A 24,478-nucleotide genomic window follows, 5' to 3' on the forward strand; every position below is an offset into this window, starting at 1 on the left:
TGCAGAACTAGTGATGCTAGGGTGTATCATCTAATTTTTGCCGTTATTGGTAAGTCTAGATTAATTAAATATATAAAAATGCATTTTATTTTGTTTTATTCAGAAGTTTCGATCCATTGGGAAGACCAATTATGGATTTTTCACAGTAGTGAAAAATTTGATAAAACAAATTTGTAAAAGAACTAAACTTAAATTCTTAATTAAGTAGTATTATATAAGTTTGTATGAATTTTAAGTATTAGTTGCATGGACCTATGTGCTAGTAAGGTGAGGGTTAATGGTATTTTTATCCAGTTTGGATTCTTTTGAAATTGAGATTGAATCAAAGTGATCTAATTATAGTATATCGATTATTCTTGAGTTTTAGAATGGTTGATAATTAAATAGGATTCACCTATTCGGATAAAACTCCATCAAACCATCAACCATTTTGCGATGGATAACCATCGATCGTTCTGCAAAAGATGAATCACTAGTGATTTAATAGCCCTCATCACTTTGGTTCAATCCTATAATTTCCAGCTCAACCCTGCAAATAAAAATGTGCTTCATTTTCGTCACAAGAAGAACAATCATACTATTTGTATTTTCAGTGCAAAATACAAATAGTAAAATTAAGATGCTATTTGGCATAAAAAAATAAAAATTATGTTTTTGATTTTTCTAAATTTAAAATATAAATATATTGATATAATTAATAATTTTTAAAATATAGATACGATGGTTAGCAAAAGTGACGATAATAATAATCGAAGATGGTGGATATCTTGATGGTGTCAATGATGGCAATGCTAATAGTATGGTGAAAATGTAGTAATAGTAGCAGCGGTGCGATAGCGGTAGCGGTAGCGGAGCACCAATGATATGAAAGTGGCAAAGGTACTGAGTACTTAGTGGAGACAATAATGATGGTAATAATATGTTGAAGGCAATCATGGTAATGTAGAGCAATGGTCATAGTGGATGGGGTGGTGAATTTTTTGAAAATATTGGAAAGAAGAATTTTGTACTTCCATTTTCCTAAAAATAATAACATAATTTTAAAATAATAATAATAATAATAACACTAAAAGTATTTTTTTATCTTGATTTTTATTTTTTTAATTTTAGAAATGGTGAATAATAATAAAAGATGCCGATCAGGTTACCTTCGTTTGCAAAAATTATCCTCGAAGGTATGGCTGCAATTATTCCTCTGTTGTAACGTGGTTTTATTACTCGCAATTCCGCATTCCATTTATTTCCATGGCCAATTCTCCCCTCTGCTCTCGCCAAATCTTGTCCCATTTCGCTTCCCTTGGCCCACCTTCGCACACCGCGGCCTCTCTCTCTCTCTCCCGCCATCCATGGCCATCCCACCCTCTGCTCTCCCCAAATCGTGTCGCATTTCGCCTCCCTTCTCTTGGCCCACCTTCGCCCACCGCGGCCTCTCTCTCTCTCTCTCTCTCTCTCTCTCTCTCTCTCAATCATTCAAAACTTATATCTCCAACATTTCCCACCATCTACTCACTTCGCCGACCTTCCCCTGTTCTCCTTCCTCCCATTTCCTTCTCGGCCTCTCGCCATGCTTCTGTCTTCCGCGCAACTTCCCTTCCTTCCCCTCCGAAACCCAGCATCTCCGTTTCACTCCCCGAAGAGGTGTCGGCTCGCCGCGGTTAGCGAGAACCAAGTGAAGCATGCGTCAAGTTTGGAGCTTGATCGGTCTCGGCCCGGAATTGAGGATTCCCATGCCGGGAAGAAGGCGAAGGCGCCGGGAATCGAGGCTGGAGAATTGAGCGTGCTCTATGATGATGGATTCGGGGCGAAGAGCGTGAAGGACTACGTCGACATGGCGAAGGAGATCATCAAGCCCGACGGGGGGCCCCCTCGCTGGTTCTGCCCTGTCGAGTGTGGACCGCCGATAAAGGACTCTCCTTTGCTGTTCTTTTTACCTGGTAGGTTATAAAGTTTACTCCTTTGTTAAGGAGATTTGTTTTTTTTTTTGATAACACGGAGCAAGTTGGGGCAAAAAAGTTGCAACCTTAGGATTTTTTGGGGAATCCACGAACTAAATTTTGATGTCTTATGGTCTGCAGGTATTGATGGCACTGGAATGGGACTCGTTCGGCATCAAAAATCACTTGGAAAGTATGTTGTCTTGTCGAGCTATTTTTTAGAACTCGTGTAATTGTTTACTTGCACACCTAAAGAAAATGAGAAAAAATCATGTCTAATTCTAAATTGAGGCATTTTGTTTTCTAGAGATTTAATCACTGTTATAGATATGTCTGAATGCAATACAGTTGAATTGATAACTTTGACTCCTTGTTGATATTTTGCAAGAAATAATTATGACCAAGTGTAAGATATTATGGATTTAGGAGTGAATTAAAAACTCATGCAATATGTCTAGGGGATTTTACTTTTTTGTAATGTACCCTGAATTAGTACTATATTCCAATATTGGAAATGGCAAGGATCATTTATTTTAATTTCATCTTATGCAATAGCCGCTACATTGATCCCACGACACAAATGATATTCCTAATTGGTCAAAATAGTACTAATATAGAGATGTACCAGTATCTTGTTAACGAATATCTAATATCTGTACTTTCCCAGTTGAAACCTGTCAATATATGGACCCTGAAAGTGACAATGTGTTTCATCACAGCAATTAGTGATTTCCAGATTTTCAGTGGCACAGGTTTTACAAAGATAAAAGGAAGAAAACAAGAAAAGATTAAGAAAAGAGAGAAAGAGGAAGAGAGAAAAGGGAGTTCTCAAGGTGGAAAATAGATGGGAGAAAGAGCGCTGTTTGGTTTAATTTGCTACCCTGGCAGTCCTCTACTTGCAGAGGTTGTTCTTTCCAACCACAATTGAGGAAAAATCATAGGGAAAATTTATCCCATATAGGTGACCGATTACATGAATGCTATATTAGTGCTAATTCACAATTAAAATTCTAAACTAGACCTTGATTACAATCAACTATTTATGCATGAATCAACCCATGATAGCTATCATGTAGTGCAGAATATTATTTAGTATTGCCACAGTCTTTCATCACATTTTATAGAATCTTCGCAATCTTTTTTAAAATATTTCAAGTCTCTCGAAATGGAGCATTGGTCTCAGTCAAATTAGAGAGCTATGTTTAGCATAACTGCCGACCGGATCTCATACCGAGCGAATAGTGTGGAGATCTTGTGGTTAAACCACCTTCTTCAATAAAATATCAGTCAACCTCGACAAACTTGCTTCATTCATGAAACACAAGATCTCTAGCAATATATAGCAGCTTGGTTCTCAGACAGTAATGGAACAGAAACATGCTCAACCATGTTAGCTCTCATGTAGTTGGAGTCATAGATTTAAACTCAGTCTCTGCACTAGAGAAAAATCCAATGGTTGAAGTGCATGTAATCAGAGGTAGACTGTTAGTCAGATGGGCAATTTGAGTTAGTGCATCTTAAAACTTCAAGTTGTCCTTATGCAGATGCAATCGGAGGTAGATCGTTTGTTGGATGGGCAATTAGATTTAGTGCATCTTAAAAACTTCAATAGGTCCTCATTCAGATTCGTTGAAAACACCAGACCCCTTGTAGGATCACTATTAAGGTTCCATAAATGCTCTACTTGATGGGCACATAGTCTCAAGTTGGTTTTCTACAGGGAATTCTATTGCTTGTCTCCAGAAAGTGTTACAGCATAAGTCCCACCCTTGCATGCTGATTGTGCATCTTTCTTGGAATGATGCTACTTCAATGCCAAGAATAAAATGAAGCTGCCCTAAATCCTTGATTTCAGATCTTTGCTGCATAAGTTTCTTTAAAGTATCAATCTCAATCAAATAATTATTCTATATCATTGAATAGGCAATACGCATAAGTGCACAACGTGTCAGTGAGAGGTTCTTCTGGGGAATAAAGATTGATCAAGTTGGCTGCTTATATGTCCAAGTTTGAAGAATAGATGGCTAAATTTGCCAAACCAAACATCCAGAGATTCCTTGGGTTGATCTTAGGAGGCAAATCCAAATACACTTCTTCATGTAAGTCAGCATGCAGAAACACATTCTTGACATTTAATTGGAATAACGTCTATCTTAGATTAACTGCATTACAGATTAGTCCTTAACAAAATTTAATTTGATTGAGATGAAAATTTCTTGAAAAAAATTCGATCGATAAATGTGATCGTAGCTTCACAACTAATTGTTGCCTTGATATTTGATAATCTATATCCCACGACATCGTATTATATGTTTTCCTTCAGATATGGCTACTAATTCACAGGTGTTCTTCTTTCTACATACCTCCATTTCATCTAATATAGCATTTTGTTAGTCAGAAATATGTGCAATGCTTCATTAACTGACTTGGGAGTAGATATAGATGAGATAAGAAAGGTAAAGTTTTTATAAACAGGAGAAAGAGGCATAAAATAAACAAAGTGATTATACGATAAGAAGCACATTTTCCTTTCTGCTTCCTAATGCATATACGTATGAATTCACACATAGTAGTATATATTTATGGGCTTACTTGTTTTTCTGATGATGTAGGGTTTTTGAAGTTTGGTGCTTGCACGTTCCAGTAAATGATCGAACACCATTTGAAGGTTTTGCTCTCTTCTTTTCATATGCCGAAATGTTCTAGTCGAGCATTTCATCTTTAATTCTTTTCCTGACTATTTGACTTTCTATAATTAATTATTATTAAATGTTTTCATATCGGACCAATATAACTCTGTTTCTTTTTTTTTCTTTTAAGAACTTTCTTCTTATGCTGATTATTTGCTTACACATCAAATTGTAATTTATATATCTTTTTTTAAAGAAAATAGATAATCAATTTTCTAGTTGTTATTATCAGTGCCATCAAGATTGACAGAGATGCAACTTAATGTTTGCTGTATGTATATATCCTTTTTAACTATTTATAATTCCTAAAACGAAAAATATCACAAATTGGTGATATTAATCACACATAATGTTAACAGCAACATAGCTTATTTGCAATGAGAATTACACTGTCCTTGTTATGAGCGGTACATAACAAAATTAACTAAAGAAGAAGAAACAACCACATAATGCGAGAGCTAAAGTGAGTGATCTTTTCATTTGTAAATTTATTTCTTTTTTATATTAAGCAATTAACTGAAAGAATAGTTTCGTTTGTCCGTGTAAGAAAATAGTAAGATAACTCAAAACACTGATGATTACTATAAATTTAATAAAAGGTATCCCACTTGATGAATTCTATTACTTTAGTCTTTCGTCTACAGTGGCTTTAGACTTGCACTGTCGGTACCCATTGGTTACATCAGGCATTCCAACATGGAAAGCTTTGAACTATAAGGTTTAAGTAATTTTAAAAAATATTTATTCTTGAATACTTAATCCAACATTAGCTCAGTAGGGGTGTTTTGGTTTCTTTTTTTAATATATCTATGTATTTATTTTTGGAAGACCAGCAAGGGTTTTCAAATGATCAGTTGATTCAGAATTCGATGTTGTTTTCTTCCGTTCTCATGTACTCTAAAAAATTTAATAAGAAAATTTTCTTGTACTTTAGAAAGTGATTCATAATTCTGCGTTGTTTTCTTCTATTCTAATGTATTCTAAAAAACTTAATAGGAAAATTGTCTTGTACCTTAGAAACTTGCTTTTCTTCTTTATGTAAAAGTTTTGTGACTTTCTTAAAGATTCTGTATATTATAAGGTTCTTTTTTTAAAGATAAAAATTTTATGGAATAAGAGAAAGATAAGTTCTTCTTTTTGAGCATGTTAGATATTTCAGATCTCTATCATGATTAATGTTGAAGAAGTTCGCACCTTCTTTATGAAAAGGTGTTTCCTAAAATTTAAAACCATATGATTACAACCCATTCACAAATGCAAGTAGAATTTGTAAAACTATTAAGCAAATTTTCCTTAAACTTTATTGATCCATATTTGAGCTTCCTTACCTGATTTGATTCAAATAGTCATTCTTCATAGTCAAAGCTAGAAGATAGAATTAAAATATATAGATGTAAAAACCTAGGATCTTGCCCAAAAAGGCTAGATGGAAGGTATTATTTGGGTTTCTTGGCCCTGAATAAATTTCCAAGATCTACCTTCAATACATAATCGATGTAGGGCTAAACACATGTCTGCACGGGTTCTTACATACTCCATCTATTTAAGTCCTGGCGGCCTCATCTATTCAAATCCACTTACAACCATAAATCCATTCACAAACATCATAATCGGCTTGTGTTCAGCTCAAATAGGCTTGTGCTACAGTGTCTCCTAGTCCACATGTCACAAAGCAAGACCATTTTAATTTCTTTTGTAACAACCTAGAATCTACCCAAAAAAGCTAGCAGATAGGTATTATATGGGTTCCTTGATCCTATATAAGTATCTAAGATTTGCTCAGTGCATAGCCAATATGGGACTAAACGTATGTCCGCATACCATGCTTTATGGTATACATTGTCTAGGCCATTCCATCCATTAGCACAGTCTTTTAGCAGCATCATGAATTAAACTATCCAACTTCTCAATGATACCCTCTTTTTGGTATGCATTGAATTCCATCATTGTCCAAATATTAGAAAATTAAGCAAGACTTTTGTTTACATTTTTCATGCCAAAGTAATCATACATCTACTTTGTCAATTTATTACTTTTCTATATGTTTATAAGTACTGAAAGGCAGTTTCCATTTTGAGTGTGTTGTTGAACAGAATAATTTTCTTTTTGAATTTCGGTGAGTTGATTTTTTTCTTATTTTTTTGCACGAAGGACTTGTGAAATTCGTGGAACGGTCGGTGAATTCTGAGCATACTATGTCTACAAATAAGCCAATATACCTTGTAGGAGATTCCTTCGGGGGATGCTTAGCACTTGCTGTTGCTGCTCGCAACCCTACTGTTGACATTGTACTGATATTAGTCAATCCAGGTTGGTAAAAACTATGCATAAAACCTGTTAACTTTATTGTCCATAATTTTGAAAATCCTCCTTCATTATCTGCATTAATTATTCAGTGATGGTTACTGATGTATTTGCCATTTTCTTCAGCAACATCATTTGCCAAGTCACAATTGCAGCCTTTATTTCCTGTCTTGGAGGCACTACCAAGCAACCTCCACATCACTGTTCCTTACCTTCTTAGCTTTGTCATGGGTACTCATCCGTTTCATTATTTTTATTCTTAATCTGCAAAGTTTATGGTGCTCATTGTTAGATTATTTCTCTCATGGCAATAGGTGATCCTGTGAAGATGGCAATGGCCAGTGTTTCAAAAGACCTTCCTCTTCCACAAACATTCGAGGAATTGTCAAAACGTCTTACTTCTTTGTTACCTATACTCTCAGTAAGATAACTCTAGGTCCTGCTGGAACATCTTTTCATTATGTTTTTCTGTAGTTTATGTTACATATCATTATTATGCAATAAGTTGAATAGATAAATTCTTCTTCATTCATGGTAGTGACTCCATGCCCAAGGTTGAGTGCCTTAAAAAAATGTGAAGATTCCTAAATATGTTACGCAATCATGATTACTCCATTGTACTTATCTCTTGTTAGTTTCCATTTCTTCATCTTCTTTCTTCAAAACACTTTGTCTTAAAGCCTTATAGAAGCCTAGAAGCATAGATTCTAGGATACATTTTTCTATATAGATATTTTTCTGCTCTGTAACCTTTTAAATTTATCTGTAAGTTAGTCAGACCTGCTCTAGAAGTTACAGCAAACCAGAGATTTAGCTTGCTCCATCACAAAATCAGCCACCAGAAACCAATTATAGCCTGTTTGCTAGGCCTTACTCAACTATCAAGTGATCTCCAGGAAAATCATCTTTATTAGTTTCAGTGGGATCCATATATCAGATAAATTGAGATTCCTTAAATTATACTTGGATTTTCTAAATTCTAATATCATAGACTGTACCCAAATAAATCCTGCATCAAATGGTCAGATAGATAAATTTCATGGATCAATGTTTTTAGACAATTTGTGTTTTAAGGTCTTAATGTTTTTGAATTCCTCTTATGCTGAATTCCTGAAATTAGAACCTTTATATTTTAAAATCTTTAACATTGGTCATTTTGAAGAGGATCAATTGCGAGTATCTTAGGATGGAGTCCCTTTTAACTTTTTATATTTGTAACCTTGAAGTAAACATAAGGTATGATGCTTTATAATTTTTTTCGCGTTAATTCTTCTATAAGAACCATTTTTAAGTTATGATCTACATTGAGTAATCAACCCTAAATTAACACCAAGGTATGTATAACAAAATAAATCCTTGGCACGATATTAGTTTGTGTTGGTTAATGTAGAACTAAATTAGTGACTAGGATGATGCAAGTATCAAGAACACACCTTTATGAAACCTTGCATAGTGAGTATAATAGAGGAAAATCTATCCAGTCCGTCATCCTATAGTATCGTATTTTTTATGTTCGTTCATAATTTGATATAGTGAACTTTATCATCATCTCCTTTAAGTGATTTTAAATTTTAAAACTTGATAAAGTCCTTTTTTGTCAAATTAGTTTTTTGCTGTCTTTCTCGAAATCGATTTTTGATATGCATTCTGAAAGTTGTGAAGGCCATTGATTAAAATAAACCAGAGGGTGCATTTTCCATCTCTTTAAGAAGCATATATAGTGATGCATTTTGCATGTTATGCATCTTCTTCACATCAGGCTTTTTCTCTCTCTCTTTTTTTTAAAGCCAATTGTGGTTGTAAATAAAGAAAAGGGAAAAAAGTCATGTATGGGTATTGTGGACCTCAAAAATGTCTCTATTAATGTAGGACTCTATGTTAGGTTTTAGATATGGTGGTTTCTTTTAATTTTTGTGTGATAACAGGATTTGGCAGATATTATACCAAGGGACACTCTTTTGTGGAAACTTAAGCTTCTCAAGTCAGCTTCCGCTTATGCCAATTCTCGTCTACATGCTGTAGAAGCTGAAGTTCTACTGCTTGCCAGGTTTCTTTTTTCTGTGATTTTCTTCCGCTTTTATCTTCTTTCAGTGTGTCCCTGTTAACTCCTTTGTTCAAGCATCAATGACATGAATAACATCCTTACCCATCTGATCTGATAAAGTTCTCCTATATGTGCCTAGGATGTCATATTTGGACTTATTTTCGGAAATATTTGAGCAATGTGTTAGGAGAAATTTCTTTAACATTGACACTTATCCGAGTATAATATGGAACCAGCAAATTTATGAAGACAAGTTAGATATTGTATATGTGGTTTTTTGCCAACTGCTTAGATGCAAGTACCTGATTTGATTTATAACTCAAATTTTATCTCTTCTTGTGAGTTCATATCTGACTGTATACTCATGATTTAGTGGAAAGGACAACTTGCTACCAAGTGGAGAAGAAGCAGATCGACTTTGGAATTCACTAAAAAATTGCAGAGTTCGATACTTCAAAGACAATGGTCACACCTTACTTTTGGTCAGCGAACATTTCTAGTTAAATCCTTATCACTCATTGTAGAGTTGCCCTTAATTGATATATTAATAGTTGCCAGTATTAGTGATGGTGTCAATTATGTTGATTCTTGCTTAGAGTTATCATGCTAGAACGTGATATTTATTTAACTCTTTCGTTAATACCTGAGTGCATGAAATATAGAAATAAGAAAGTTTTCTCCAGTTTATGAGTTTATTAGCTTTGTCAAAAATTACAAAGTTTCATATTTTTCATTCTTCATTTTGCAGAAAGATTTCTAGTATGAGATGTAGGCTGAATGATACCTCTCAGTAATTTCTTCCTTTCATATTTATTATTTTAGAAACACTCAAATTTTAAATCAAAGAAAAAACAGAAAAAGTTTAGTTTCATTAGCTGACAGTGAAACACTCAATGTTTGAATCTGTTGTGATGATGCAGGAAGATGGAATCAATTTGTTGAGTATAATCAAGGGTACCTGCATTTATCGTCGTTGTAGACAACATGATTATGTCACAGATTACCTTCCTCCTACTCACAGTGAATACAAAAAACATATTGAACAATATTATAGGTACATGTTCCATGTTCTTAGAATAGTTACCAATGCTCAACCATGCAAAGCATTTTCATACTGTTTCATCTTATGCTGAATAACTACAGATGGTTTCTCCTTGCAACAAGTTCAGTCATGTTTTCAACTCTGAAAGATGGAAGGATAGTGAAGGGTCTTGCTGGGGTTCCTGACAAAGGTCCTGTCTTGTTAGTGGGTGATCACATGCTGATGGGGTTTGAACTTAGCCCACTTTACAGAGCATTCTTGAAAGAGAAGAATATTATAATTCGGGGCATGGGACACCCAACATTGTTTTCAAGGAAATTTGAAACTTCACGACAGGAGTTCTCCTACTTTGATATGATTAATATCTTTGGTGCATTACCTGTTGCTCCAATCAACATGTATAGGCTGTTTTCAAGAAGATCATTTGTGCTCCTTTATCCTGGAGGTGCCCGTGAGGCTCTACATCGGAAGGTGTGCTAAATTGCTTTTTTCACTTCATTATTAAAGATATCTTTGATCATCTAACTTTACTGTGCTATGTATCAGTACATAACTATAACCATGCTATAGATAGATATAGATAGATGGATGGATGGATGCCTTGCAAATACATTGACCACACATAGGCTTATAGGATAAAAAATTGGGGATATTTTCTATATGCCCTTTAAAATTCCCTTGTTTACTTATTTACCCTTTAAAACACTGATAGTGCATATATGCCACTCTTGATGTCTAAAATTTTACCTATGCTGTTTGTTTCGTGCTGCATTCACTTCTGTCGGTCTAATTTTAGCTAGATTAAGAGCCGACATAATTTGTCCATTGACTATTTTTCCATATGCATATTGTTTGAAAACCTTAAGGGAAATATAGGAAATTTTGTGCCTGTGGCACATGCATACTTCTCAGAATTAGAAGGATTACTAAGCAACTAAGCACTATTTGCAGAGTATATGTTAAAAAACATCTACAAGGTAACACAATAAAATAATTTGATAATGTCACTTTTCATTTGCAGACTTAATCAGCCCACAAGGGCATATATGCAAGTTTCTGATTTTAGAGTGGCATACATGCAAGTACTTTAGAGCGGTATATGTGTAAGTTTTGTACATCTTGATATATGTGCCCAGTTCATTTTCTATAGGTCTACAAGCATATTGGCTCTTTTTATAGGGTATATATACAAATTTCAGAAGTCTGGAAAAAATTTAAGGGGCGTCCGGATCAGATGGTCAGTAGAGGTGCAATACTAAGTAATTCATGATTAGATGCAAAAATTAGAATTGTCTCAATGATTATTTGCAATAATGCATAATCATGGTTTGACATATGCAAATGCAGAGAATTCAGACCAAATAGAAGACTGAGTCATGATATTTTGTCATGATGTTTTGCATGCAGTAGACAAAACTATATTAGCCTATTCTTTTTATTCTTCAACCAGTAAGTGCATGGAATCGATGTATGAAGCTTGACCAAGCCCTAATGGGAATAGTGCGTTGATTCCAAAATTTTATTTTAATTTCCATTTAGCAAAGTTGAATTGGGGCCTAGGGCCATTTGCCATGTCTCAAAGACTTAAACATAATGCACCAACTAATATATGAGTATACATTTGGGGATCATGCTGGTTAGTACATGTTGTGATGTATATCTACTGTTATAGGCCACTTCAATTCTCTAACAATCAATTTTGATGCATGAATGGTCGGCAGGGTGAAGAATATAAATTGTTTTGGCCAGATCGGCCTGAATTTGTGAGAATGGCTGCTCGATTTGGGGTCACGATTGTACCATTTGGGGTTGTTGGAGAAGATGATGTAGCAGAGGTAAAAATTTCATTTAGTTTGGTAGAATTCTACTAAACAAATTTTAAAATAATGCATATTTTTGGAAAACTATTGTCTAAAAAATAAGGATTCAATTGACAGCTTGTGCCGGTTGGTACATGCCATGCTGGGCCAGTACCAGCATGCAACCTTGGATTGGTATATCGTCGAGCTGACTAAGTGCCTTTGCATGAGCATTTCGTCCCAACATGTGCTGTGTGTCAGCCAAGGTTTGAAGAACTGGCTGTACCACAGTATGGTATTCCTAGGGATGTAACAGAGCCAAGCTCGATCAAGCTTGGGCCTAATCAATCTCGGTTTGAAATCAATTTCAAGATGGAACTCTAAGATCAATCTTGATTTGTTTACATAACTTGAACCAAGCCAATCATGAGCATAATTAATCCTAAAATTAAGTTCAGCTCAAACTTGAATAAAACATTGATTCAAGCTTGATTTTAACTTGGTTCAAGCCTGTTTTAACATTTAATTGATTCAAAAAATAAAAGGAACTAATTATAACCTGGATCCAATGATCCACTGTCTATATAATATATAATATACATATAATGTATAATATAAAAATACAATGCATAAATATATTCTAACCTTATTGAGCCAAGCCTAATTAAGCTGGAATGATTTCTGACTACTAGGCCTGAAATTAATTCCGAGCCTGTTTTGTTGGTTCAAGCTTTGGTTAGCTTCAAACTGAGCTTGATTCAAGCTTTTCTCAAGCTGACCTCAAGCTGCTTTGTTTGACAGCCCTTGGTATGCCTTATACTGAGGCACACTGAGGAATGTACCATGGCATATGGGTCCATGAGTAGTTACAGGGTCATACATAGTGTGCTGGTACATTACCAGTATGCCCCTGTTCCATGATTCTTCAAACCTGTCAGGATGATACTATAAGTGTTCTGCTGGCCATTTTACCAGCATGCCCCGTGCTGGCAGCACTTAGATCCTTCATGATTGTTTCAATTTGACATTGTGACAAGATGTCAATTTCAATTTTGATCTATATAAATATCAATATCCATGTAAATGACTTCTTTTTTGTTGACTCGTTTACTCCATTAAGGACTACTGTAAGTTGCTTAAAAAATACAGTAATAAATGTTGTCAAGGGACAATATCAAGTGCATGAGGCTATGATCCTATCAAACAGTAATCTAGTAAAAGTTGCTCCCAAGGAAAAATTAGGTTTAAAACAAACTGGAAATTTTCCTAGATTTACAATACAATTGGTTAGATCATAAGTACCCTTTTCCTCCTGTGAGATTACTAATTGCCAAACTATTGATCTTTAGACACTCATCTAACATGCTATACATTCTACTCTATACAATGTCCTGGATATGCAAATATCAGGCACTTTTGCTATTCAAGCTTATGTACAGAAGATAACAATAATGAATTTAGATAAGTTGATTAAAGCAGAATGCCGTCAAATGATATCTGCACTCAAAAAATACACCACACTGGATGAGTGAGTTGTTCAAATGAAACCATGAGCTCAAAAGGAAAGGGTCGTGAATTTAACCATTTTTTTGTGCTAATATGAATCTAGGCTGCATTTGACGTCAGTACCACATCTCTTGTTTTTAGAAACAAAAAACATGAATTCATTTTCTACCCCAGTTGTCTGAAGTAAGAAGCATATTTAGTAGCTATAATGATATATAATTATAAACATACATACATAAATTCATAAACACATACATGTTACATACTTACATGCCCATATGCATACATGCACATGCACATATCCATACATGGCCTAATAAGAGTTCCCATTCACCCAGACCTAACCAAAGGAGATTCCAACTGTTGGATTGCATTGTTGTAACGCCTAGCATCACTGCAACAGTTGAGTGTTTTGGTTAAGAATTTCATGAGTATCCTACTATCCTTTTGTTGTTGAACCATTGTGAATAGTTCTCGACTTCTGGCACTTATTACTCCTACCATGGATAGATTTTGAATCAACAGGGGGGGAGGTTGTGTTGACTTATATCTTCATTCTTGAGTCATTCAAGTGTTTTGAGGATTCCATAAACATTATCATACTGTCTTGTTGGCCAGCTATGTCATAATCTCAGGTTGATTTGATACCAAAACACTAATCATTTCAATTTTCTCTAGGTGATAAAGAAAAACCTTTCCAGCCTTTATCTGATTTTCTCTAATGCAATTATGGTTCTCATATGATCTTGTGATCTATTTACACTAGTTATTGATGAATTTCAATGCGCAGAGTCAATCAGTTAGCAGTGTACTGTAATCCAGACCCTCTAACTTTGTCAACCCAAACCTCGCCAATCATTCTTTACCATTCATCAATATTGTTTTGTTAGCTTTGGGGGCTCTCTTTTCTGTTATGTTAAGGATGCATCTTTGGCTCCTGTTACCTTGCTAATTTATCACTTGCAGATAATTTATTTACAGTTGAGGTGGTCAATATTTTCAGCTTTTCATGGCTAAGGCTCTCTTTTTTGTTTTCCCGTAGAATAATTCATGTTCTTCTAAATTCTATTTGTTGATTAATAGCTTGTGAATATGTCGACAGTTGGTTCTCGATTACAATGATCAAAAGAGCATTCCATTTATCCGAGAATGGATGGAAGAAAACAATAAAGATGTAACTCTAAGGTATCCATTCTGTATCGGTTGTTCGTAATTATTTAGTTGAGATGGTTAGTCTTTTCTTATCTCCATGCTGTATAACTATCAATGGAGATTTCTCATATTGCTAAATGCATGCTAAACAGGAGCATTCCTTGGTTGTAGGTCTGATTCCAGTGGGGAGGTATCTGAGCAACAGCTTTATCTTCCGGGACTTCTCCCGAAATTACCTGGGCGTTTTTATTATCTATTTGGGAGACCATTTGAAACACGAGGAACGGACATTCTAAAGGACAGAAGTAAAGCAAATATAATGTATATGCAGATTAAATCAGAAATTGAGAATATACTTTCTTATCTGAAGCGAAAGAGAGAGGAGGATCCATATAGGAGCATCATACAGCGGACTCTATATCAGGCTTCTTCGGGTTCCTCAGCTCAAGTCCCCACCTTTGAGCCATGACGGTCTTGGATTGTAAAGATGCAACTCTTGCTCTGATATCTATATCACACTCTCGGTTCGATCATGGAGATGGTAGTATTTAAACTGCATAGTCTGCAAAGCATGAGCAAAGAATTCAGCATGGGTGCAGAAAACTGAGAGTAACAACAGAAAGCATGCCATTTTCTTATTCCAATAAAGTTGAGGAGAAAAGCAGCCTTGCTAATTGCATCCGAAATGATAGGCTTTTTGGCTTAGGATACTCTGCTGATAGAGTGGTATGATAAGCTGACAGTCTCTGTTACTCAAGATAGTGGTAAGTGAGATCGTGAAGTGGTTAATATTCAGAGATAAGGATCGGTAGTTCTTAGCTGCTGTTGGGTTAATATCAAGCTGTTAATGATCTCATTGCATGCTGTAAAGCTGCCAGTAGTCCAATAAACATATGCCTGCGAAAACAGCAAATTCTCCAATTAACATTAAGGAATATTACGTTTCTTTCATTTTATCATCAGCCATGACCAAGAGAGAGATTAAGAAGGAAAAACTTAAAACTGAATTCTTGATTGTGACAAATTTTGGCATCTTTTGAGATCAGAAGAGATAGGTGAATAAACGAATTTTGGTAAATCATGGATTTTGCATATGATTGTGCTTTGTAACAAAAATAACAAGAATGTCTACTTTATTTAATTCCTCATTTTGTATGTATTGGTCATTATATATCATTCATAATCTTCAAAGTATCGTCACATTTATGTAAAGGTGCATTATTCACTGGACTCCGGCTCAAAGGATTTGTTGGACAAAATTGTCTTGCAATATCTGATGTGTTAAAATCGTTCTTAAGGACCTTATTTTACTGAAATCACCTATAGTTTGCTTCTATTGTTAATTGCAGTTCTGCAAGTCACCACCTGTTTCACCTCCACCTTGTGGGCTAAGCAGCTATCAGAGTGGAAAAGCTAACATGGCAAGAAACTTGGCTAAAAAGATTCCTGGTCCCAACCTAGGCATTAAACAACATGGTAGTCCTCCTAAATGCCCTTCTTTGCTGCAACTGAGTATTAATCACCATTCTGGAGAAAATTGAACTTCAATTAGGCAGCAGCTCTATTTGAACAGCACCCTTACAAGGTGATGATTGTGCCTAATTGAAACTGTTTGGGAAAAAAAAAAAACTTTCCAGAAAATGCGGCAGATTCTTCGATAAAAAATTATGTTTGGAAAGAAACTTCAAAGGGAGAAATCTGAGAAAAGTTTTATGATTTGTTTTGAGCACAACATTTTTATTTGAATTTTTGTTCAGTATTACCTGTACAAAAAAGAGACAAAATGGATACCATGGAACAATGCTGCCAGGGGCTGGGATACAATATTTAGGGGTAAAAAAAAAGCTTCCACTTTTTCTCAAGGATCCCCTACCAAAGGGTGTGAATGCTTTTTTTTTTTTGTGTGTGTTGCATATGAGATCTAGTAGTTATTTTCTTTTGTTCTCTTTTATTCTACAAAATTATCTTCTGGCACTCATATATAAACTAGCAAACAGGTATGCAGGATGGGCGTTTTCTAACAAAAAAAAAATAAAAATAGATTAGATAAAATAATAGTAAATAAGTCTTATGATTCTGAATAAATATTGAAATATAAGAACAATAATAGTTCAAGCTGCGATAATTTTAAATATTATTAAATAAATAAAAAAGCAAACTACAACAATAATAATTCAAGATGTGACAGAAATTAGACGCAAGGTAAGATTTTCAATGAATCGCATAATAATCAAGATAAAATTTGAAGTGCTTTAAGATCTGTGCAGAGTGTGAACTAATGATCGACCTCGTGATAGATGATCTATCATTCCTACGTACAAACGAAAAATGCAACCCGGACTCAAATTCAAATGTCAGAGAGAGGATTAAGATTAGTTATGTATCTTTTTATATTAAAACAATCATGATTAGGATTATTATATAATAAAAAAAATTTATGAATCAAATAATATTTCATTAGTGGACAAATTTGATGGACCAAAGGATCCCAACGATCCTTATAATTTCTTGACACAATAATTCCTTTTTCATGGACTTGGGCTTAACCCAACTAACCCAAGCCCAACTCTTGGACAAGCCATCCGACTGAAATCTAAATCCAATCTATCTAAAGCTAGGGTTTTCCTCGCTCCCAAGAGCCCGTCCTTCTCCATACGCGCGCACACAGAGAGAGAGGAGGGGGAGAGAGAGAGAGAGAGAGAGAGAGAGCAGATGAAGAACCGCGACGGGGAGGGTGGATCTGAGAGGAGAACAAGCGCCAACTATGAGAAGAATGATTGGAAGACGAAGAGGAACAAGAGGAGGTTGGGAGGGAAGGGCCTCTCGCTCGACGCCTTCGCCAACGCGAAGTCCAAGCCCTCGGGATACAACCCTTCGCTCATCAGTAAGATCAATCCCCTGAGTATTTCTTTCCAATTCCTTGGAAGAGTTTATTCAATCAACCCTAATTCACATGCCCATTTGATCTGTTATTTCGTATTGAGAACTGAATTGCTATCTTGATGAACAAGTTGGAATTTTTATTTCCATCCGTTATGGACGTGCAATTAAAAGGTACAAACTTGATAGAATTTATGTAGTATTGCGCGCTATTTTGGTTTTTTGAAGAATCATTGTGTTACGGCACTGTGGAATTAATGATCGAACTAGTTGATTGGAATAAACTGTATCTTTCTAATTTTATGCAATGTGAACATTTTGATTTACGTTTGGAGTAGGCCTAAATTAGTTTGAGCAGGGGATGTTTAAAATTTGCTATGGAAAGAAACAGGTGGAGAGGCTCACATCTGGCAGGATTTTGAGCCAATTACTTATCTTTGGTATGTTTATTGTTCCTTGATCTCTTGCAATGCCAAGGATTAGATTGTTCTGTATTTTGCTGGTGTTCGCTAGGGATCAGCAAGGTATGCATAGCATCAACACCTCAATATGCACCTTTGAAAGATATTATTATGTCAAGGTACATAATTAACACACAAGGTTTCACTTTTAAAATAATTCTATTTGAAGTAGGCCGCTTTTGGTTTGCTTCCCAGTCAGGAATAGACATTTTCGAACATGTAGTAATTTGTTTTGGCACATTCTAGGAAAAATATATCTGTCAGCTTGTTTCGTACTGTGGTTTATGCTTATTGGTGATAACTGGTATTTGTGACTAGCAAACAAGCAGCAACCTAAAAAATTGTGATTTAAGTTAAAAGTCGTCGACAATCATGTAATTGGTGAAAGTTACCATTTTACTATTAACTATGCACATGTTACACAACATGTAAGAAATAAATGATGCATATTTTACACCAGTTATCCCACATTGAATCTGGGAAAATATTTGTAGAGGGTAACATTGTGTCATGCAAATACAAGGTTTAACTTTGTTGAAAAATTCAAAAGTTGAGAAATTTTTTGAACCTAAAAATGTTAAGAAAAGGCAACCCATATACCTCTTGGATTGGTCTTATCTCTTCTTTTGTACATGATTTAGAGTTGATTGGATGACAAAGTAATAGATTGGAGCCTCAAAATGTTGAAAACTTGGGGCTAAGGAGGAGAGAATGGCTCCAGAATGTTCTTACAAAAAAACTTTTTTTAAAACAGGTCAGCTATTTTTTTGACAGAAAAGCACCTGAGTCAGTATGAGTATGTATGATGATCTCTATATTGTGCCAACCAGGCAGTGGTTCTTTATGCATCAGGCTATATGATATGATATTGCTTTGATACCCAGATCCTTGTATAGAGGATATACTATGTGCATGTGGAACTTGAACTTCTTCTCTGGGTCTTTAGAGGGTTATTTGCAGGTTAATCTAGATTGAAGGTGGGGGAATCATTAAATCCTCCCCACCATTGGAGAGGTTTAATAGGTGCTAGTTCTGGTCTTGCACACTGCAGGAGGATTTTATGTCTTGAACTTGTATGCATTGGCCAATCTTTAGTTATCTTGATGTAGGGGTGCAAGTAGTGATGGGAGAATATTTAGATTACACCTATTTTAGAATTTTATTTAAGATAGATTCGCAATTGTTTTGATTGAGAACCACAAGCCCTTTAATTCACTTTTGGCTTCTGCCTACCAATACTTAGGTTTCAATCTGATTCGATAACAATCTGTATAGGACTTCAGTTTCAGTGCAAATTGGCCCGCATACACCTTAACTGAGCTAAGCATGGTGAAGTTTTTCTCTCTGTGTTGAGAAATTCAGTTAGACCATTCAATTGTAGCCAGCTAGGACTTGTATTCACTAGAAGCACTGATTGTCTGAATCACCAGAATATGACTAAAATAGATAATATGCTAATTCTAAAGCATCTCAATGGACATGAGTTATAACTGCTTTTGCCTTCTATTGTTGAGATTTGTAATCTAGCCTACTGCGGTTCTTGTCCATGTTCACCTTCATATTTATAACAATAAACTTTTGGGTTTTTTTTTAAAAAAAATCAACAGCATAAGCCATAAAGTTTGCAAAAGGACTGCTGCTTATTAAATTTCAATGACTAAAATAATGGATAATGTAAATAAAAGATTAAAAGAAAGCAAGGCAATCAGGATAGAAGGTGAGGAGCAGGACCACTACCATAAGATTGTAATCACCTTATTATGTGCGCTGGTGGCTGTTTATGATTCTAAGGGGCGAGCCAAGATCAGATGTTACTCATCCATGTGCATGTCCTCATCATGACAAAGTAACCCTTTGATATGCTAGATGAAGGACGGCTATAGAACCTTTGCTGCATGAATACATAAAAAAAAATATGAAAAAGCAGATGCATGAGAATCTATCTTCTCTCTCTTTGTCCATTGTTTGTATTTTTCTAGAGAAGGCATAGGATGCATAAGACACTGAAGGAAGGCCTCTCACGGCTACCCTAATGGGTTTGCAACAGTAGTTTCCCTTTTCCCCATGAGAAACAATGCAACAGTATGGAGAGCACTTGCATCTAATAGTTCAAATAAAATACAGTTTTAGTGGCTACCTGGCTGGAGGCCAGCTTACTTCATTGACACAACCCTCAGCCTATTGTACTGGCATTCATGTAAGCATCAGTTTTTAACCCAAAAGCTCATTTGCATGACCAAGTCAGGAGGAGAAAAGTAATATATCCTCATTGAAGGATCTTTTTCTTTCCAATATGGGACTGAAACCAACCAAACAAAAGAAACCAAGCTTCTAAAGCTGGATCTTGTATATAAGGATCCTACATATAGTTAAAACCATTCATGCTATTGTCCTGTTAAAATTTGGAGAAAAAATTAGTAAAAATCACGGAGAAATCAGGTAAAATCATTGAATCATAATAGCTAATAGAGAATGTCCAAAAAAAATTTACTTTCTCATGTTTGAATGGTTGCATGTTATGCTTGCCTTCCTTTCAACTTATTATTAATGTTGAACACTAAGAATCTTCATCAACATAATAAGGCATATTAAAATTCAGTGAGCATATCATACAACCTGGTGAAGGACCTGCCTGCTCATTCTCATTGTGGCTGATCCAATTAACGATGCAATGAATTTTCAAAGCAAAGAGCTGGCTTTCAAAAACACTTTAGGCCTTGGAAGTTGTTTGGCATTGTAAACAATTGGGAAGGAGAAATATTCATCTCTTGTACGCCCACTAAATTCCCATTTTGTCTCTTGTTGAGAAGCAACTATGGGTGGATTTTTACACACATTTTTTTTGTCTCTAGTTTTGTTTCTCCAAGAATATTGGGAAAGAGGAAGGTCCTTTTACTAGAGAGGTATCGAGGATGTTCATGTCATGCATAGCAAAACTGAGGACAAGTTTTGCCAGTAAAAAATCAAATATGCTGTGTGCTTGCAGACAAAGAAAAATTTCCATACATTTTTGTTGATATGCTTACATTTAAAAACATCAGCTGTGTGGAAATAAGCATGACTGATTTGAAAGGTCTGGGTTGTGCCAACTGGAGTGGAGTGACATTTTAGAATCTAAAAATGCATTACAGTGATTAAAAAAATAAAAAGGAAATAAATATAGCAATCTTGGCTGCTTCAAGCAAAAAAATACTAAATGCCAACAATTGCTGTTGGCTGAAGGATTTGAAGTTGAACACTCAACTTCAGGGAGACATGAATACTGTCAAATGAGCAATGTACGGATGCATGTGTGCTTGTAGGAGTATCGACCAAGGGGATATCCTCTATCAACTGCTATTGTTTACATATTAAGAAAGCATATTAAGCGCATGGGTTGGGAGCAATAGAAAAACCATCATAAGAGGGCTTTGTTGAAGTTTCCATTCACTTGGTTGATTTTCAAAATGTCTCTTAGTTTAATCTTTATCATTTCAAAAACCTGTTAGCGAACTTTGATGGTTTCAAACACAGAGAAGGGAAGGGAGGGGTCGGGTTTGGCTTTAAGTTTGCTCCTTTACTGACGACCATCATTCATGGTAACCTTATAATACTTTGCTTGTGTGAATCTGCAATATGGCTTCCTTAGTGATTATAATTTTTTGTTTGAGTACTTCAAAAGTAACTGAAATTTTAACTGGATTTCTCATGTTGTCGCTGAAACATGATGATCTTGTGTTTTCATGGTTCCAGAAAAGCAAAAGGAGTTCTATAGAAATGCCAGATATGTGAGCAAGTATAAGAAGTTGCTAAATCAGCAAAACCAGGCCAGTGACCTTCTTTCAACAGCATCAGAGCATGAGGTTTGCTTTTTCCTGTCTCTCTATAATTGCTGATCTTGATGTACACGGAAGTGGGAGTAAGAGAGATGATATGCAACCTTAAAGCAAATTAAAGTTAGTGGATATGCTGACTTGTTCCTAGGGCTTAGGTTACTTATCTGAACTCTTCTGTTGACTTCTTATCTAAATTTAGGAGCTTCTGTAAAAAGGATTTACTCTTGCCTATTTATATGTGAGGCATTAAATATTTTTATTGAAAATTTCACTCTGAAGTCCGAAAACAAGGAAAGAATGATGAGCAATGAACTGCCTTTATACTTGGCATTCGATGGTCAACTGGACTGAGTTGAATTCAGTCAAAGTTGGTTCATTGAGGTGGTTGTGCCAGTACAAGAATGAAATGTTCTAGCTGTTCAACCTGGAACAAAATGGCTTCAATTCTTTAAGATCTGCGCATTCATGGGAAGAGTGAAACGTTGCTCTATGGACTTTCTCATCCTACTGCACATGGTCGTAGAAAGAAACCATGTGGTTCTGTATCTTAGTGTGGCTCACTTTAGTTTTTCTTTTTTAACATTGACTTCAAGACTTATGGAGAGTTTTGTATTGCCTTTGCAGGTTGGGAATGATAAAGAAAATGTTCCAAAGCAAAGCAGGAATAAGAAGAAGAAAAATAGTTTACAGAGCTTGAGAGAGGAGTATGAGAAGAAGCGTGAAGAAGACGAGAAGGCAAGGATGGAGAGAGAAGGCATCATTCAAGCAAAGAAGGAAGAAAGAGCAAAGGCTGAAGCTAGAAGGAAGTCTTTGAGGGAGAAGATGTTTAAGAAGACCAGATCTGGTCAACCTGTTATGAAATACAGAATTGAGCATCTTTTAGAAGGTTTAATGGAAAGTTCTAAGAAGTAGATGGTACATGTGAAGTTCTTGTGAACAATTGTTTCTTAACTAGTTTTGACCATATGTATGTTGTTTCTTGCCCTTCGTAAACCAGTAGCTTGTTACTGGTAAGTTGGAGGTCGACCAGAATGCTGTGTGTCACTCATACCATCAGCTGTGGGCCCTCATGATTCTGGTTAAGAACAGATCCTCTGTTTCATATTCCTTTATATGGAGTATTGACTCCACAAACAATAGGGAAACTAAATGCAGTGGGAAATGGGAGAGTTCATGTGTTCTAATTTTACGAACCTGACATGGGGAGTAATGCTGTAACCTCTCCACTTATCTTTAAGTTGACAAGATTGTTTGATAATACATTAGTTATGTGACTTGATGCCTGCAGGGTAATTTTGCAGTATGACCATTGCAAGCCAATCAAATGAAGCCATCATGCCATCTTCTTTTCTTCTTATTTTATAGCCAAAGTTAGTATCAGTAACTCTAATTATAGCTTTACAGTATCTAGCAGTAGCATGGAAGATATTTCTTTTCTGAAGAATAATCAAGGAAGAGTCTGAATGGATCCTTCCAATAATTTGGATACCAAGAGGTGCATTTTGATCAGTCTTATCCTGTTAGGCTGTGAAGGACTGTAGTAATAGTTTAAAGTTGGGTGATCAATGAGACAGTTAAGAATCCTTGGTACCATTGAATGCTTCTAAACAGGTCCTCATGTGATGGGTGTACAAAATATTGGTTGGCCTGTTATACTTAAATCAATTTCCTGGTACCTCTGATGGAGGGCACAAAGCATGTGAACCCCCCTACTCAGCCAAAGACTTTAGGTTGATCTCTCTGACAGTTTGCACAATCCTAATTTATTAAATGCAATGGCTTAAGTGTTGCCAGCTGTTCAGGACAAAATGTAGTCTGAAATTTTCAAGAAACAAATCATTTAAGCACTTTGCCAGTTAACTTTTAGGCTCTTAAAAGTGGTGCATATATCCAGTTAATCAGCCCAATGCTCCTCCGAACCTTATCTTCTCAAACAGTGAAAAACAAGATATGTCATTATCAGTCTGAATCAGATGGTACGGAGCGTATCATATCGATATGGATGGCATACCAATACTCGGTGCGTCAAAAAAAATTCTATATCGTATCAACACCATTCTACTGTGGCACTGGTGCGGGGTCCAATACCGAAATGACGAATCTTGGTGAAGAGTCTTAAATACTTATTCTTTTTAGTGTTTTTCGATTGAAGTGAAGATTTTGAAATTTATCGTAACCTTCTTGCTGGTGAAAACCACAGATACTTGGTTTCTTGGCCATGTTTGTGAATGCTATTCGCACTTCAAATGAAAACCAAGTTTCATGAGAGGCCAGGACTGTTACACTTATAAGATGGCAGGTGTTATCTTGTGAGAGAAACATGTTGATCGCTTTGATCCCATCTTATAAGTGCACCCACATTCAAATGATGCAGTCTTTTCCTGTTTCTCCCCATTAAGAAAGCACTGAACTAATTAAGTGCATTAATATTAAATAAGATGTGTGTACAAAATGTCTCACAGATTTGGAGGCACTGCAGCTCTTTAGCTTAAAAATAGGATCAGGGATCATGGCTGATGGCTTAAGTAGTTATCTCAGTAGAGATAAATTCTCAGACATTGAGGCTCTTAACTGTAATTCCCAAATCTCTTGTTTGGTGTCAAAATGGAGCAAAAGAAAGAAACTTGGACCGCACAAGACCTGGACCCAACCCACACCCTATCAGAGCCGGCAGATTCATGGGTTGACCATGGGTCACGAGATACCTATAAATGGGTTTGGATCTGCTTTCTTTATGGTAGCATAATTTAGGGATGACGTAGCAGCCTGCATCACTCATAATATTTTTTTTATTAGTGTGATTCTGTACTAATATATATTATTATTTTTTTGTTAGCATGATTTTCTTAAA

The 24,478-nt window shown here is 35.6% G+C and overlaps 2 protein-coding genes across 6 annotated transcripts; both read left to right on the forward strand.

Annotated features, from left to right (window-relative positions):
• Nucleotides 1-1,227: 1,227 nt before the first annotated feature.
• On the forward strand, nucleotides 1,228-15,663 carry PES1 (Esterase/lipase/thioesterase family protein). Of its 5 annotated transcripts, none has more exons than XM_088716858.2 (13): nucleotides 1,228-1,934; nucleotides 2,076-2,127; nucleotides 4,547-4,602; nucleotides 6,776-6,934; nucleotides 7,055-7,159; nucleotides 7,243-7,349; nucleotides 8,854-8,975; nucleotides 9,346-9,454; nucleotides 9,893-10,026; nucleotides 10,116-10,485; nucleotides 11,736-11,849; nucleotides 14,422-14,504; nucleotides 14,643-15,663. In XM_088716858.2, exons 1-13 carry the CDS (start codon nucleotides 1,565-1,567, stop codon nucleotides 14,938-14,940), a joined length of 2,079 nt encoding a protein of 692 aa, XP_088572984.2. In that variant the 5' UTR covers nucleotides 1,228-1,564; the 3' UTR covers nucleotides 14,941-15,663. The 5 variants fall into 5 exon arrangements, with proteins under 5 accessions (XP_088572984.2, XP_088572987.2, XP_088572986.2 ...); XM_088716861.2 differs by having other exon boundaries at nucleotides 1,252-1,934; nucleotides 14,624-15,663; XM_088716860.2 differs by having other exon boundaries at nucleotides 1,252-1,934; nucleotides 14,422-14,548; nucleotides 14,643-14,783.
• A 1,428-nt stretch (nucleotides 15,664-17,091) lies between these two features.
• LOC103713991 (uncharacterized) lies at nucleotides 17,092-22,887 on the forward strand. Its single transcript, XM_008801074.6, has 3 exons — nucleotides 17,092-17,355; nucleotides 21,545-21,654; nucleotides 22,252-22,887. Exons 1-3 carry the CDS (start codon nucleotides 17,184-17,186, stop codon nucleotides 22,537-22,539), a joined length of 570 nt encoding a protein of 189 aa, XP_008799296.4. The 5' UTR covers nucleotides 17,092-17,183; the 3' UTR covers nucleotides 22,540-22,887.
• The last annotated feature ends 1,591 nt before the right edge of the window (nucleotides 22,888-24,478 follow it).

This window comes from Phoenix dactylifera, chromosome 2 (assembly GCF_051530095.1).
Source record: "Phoenix dactylifera cultivar Ajwa chromosome 2, Ajwa_hap1_PhDact_Kaust_v1.1, whole genome shotgun sequence".
Taxonomy (NCBI): Eukaryota; Viridiplantae; Streptophyta; class Magnoliopsida; order Arecales; family Arecaceae; genus Phoenix; species Phoenix dactylifera.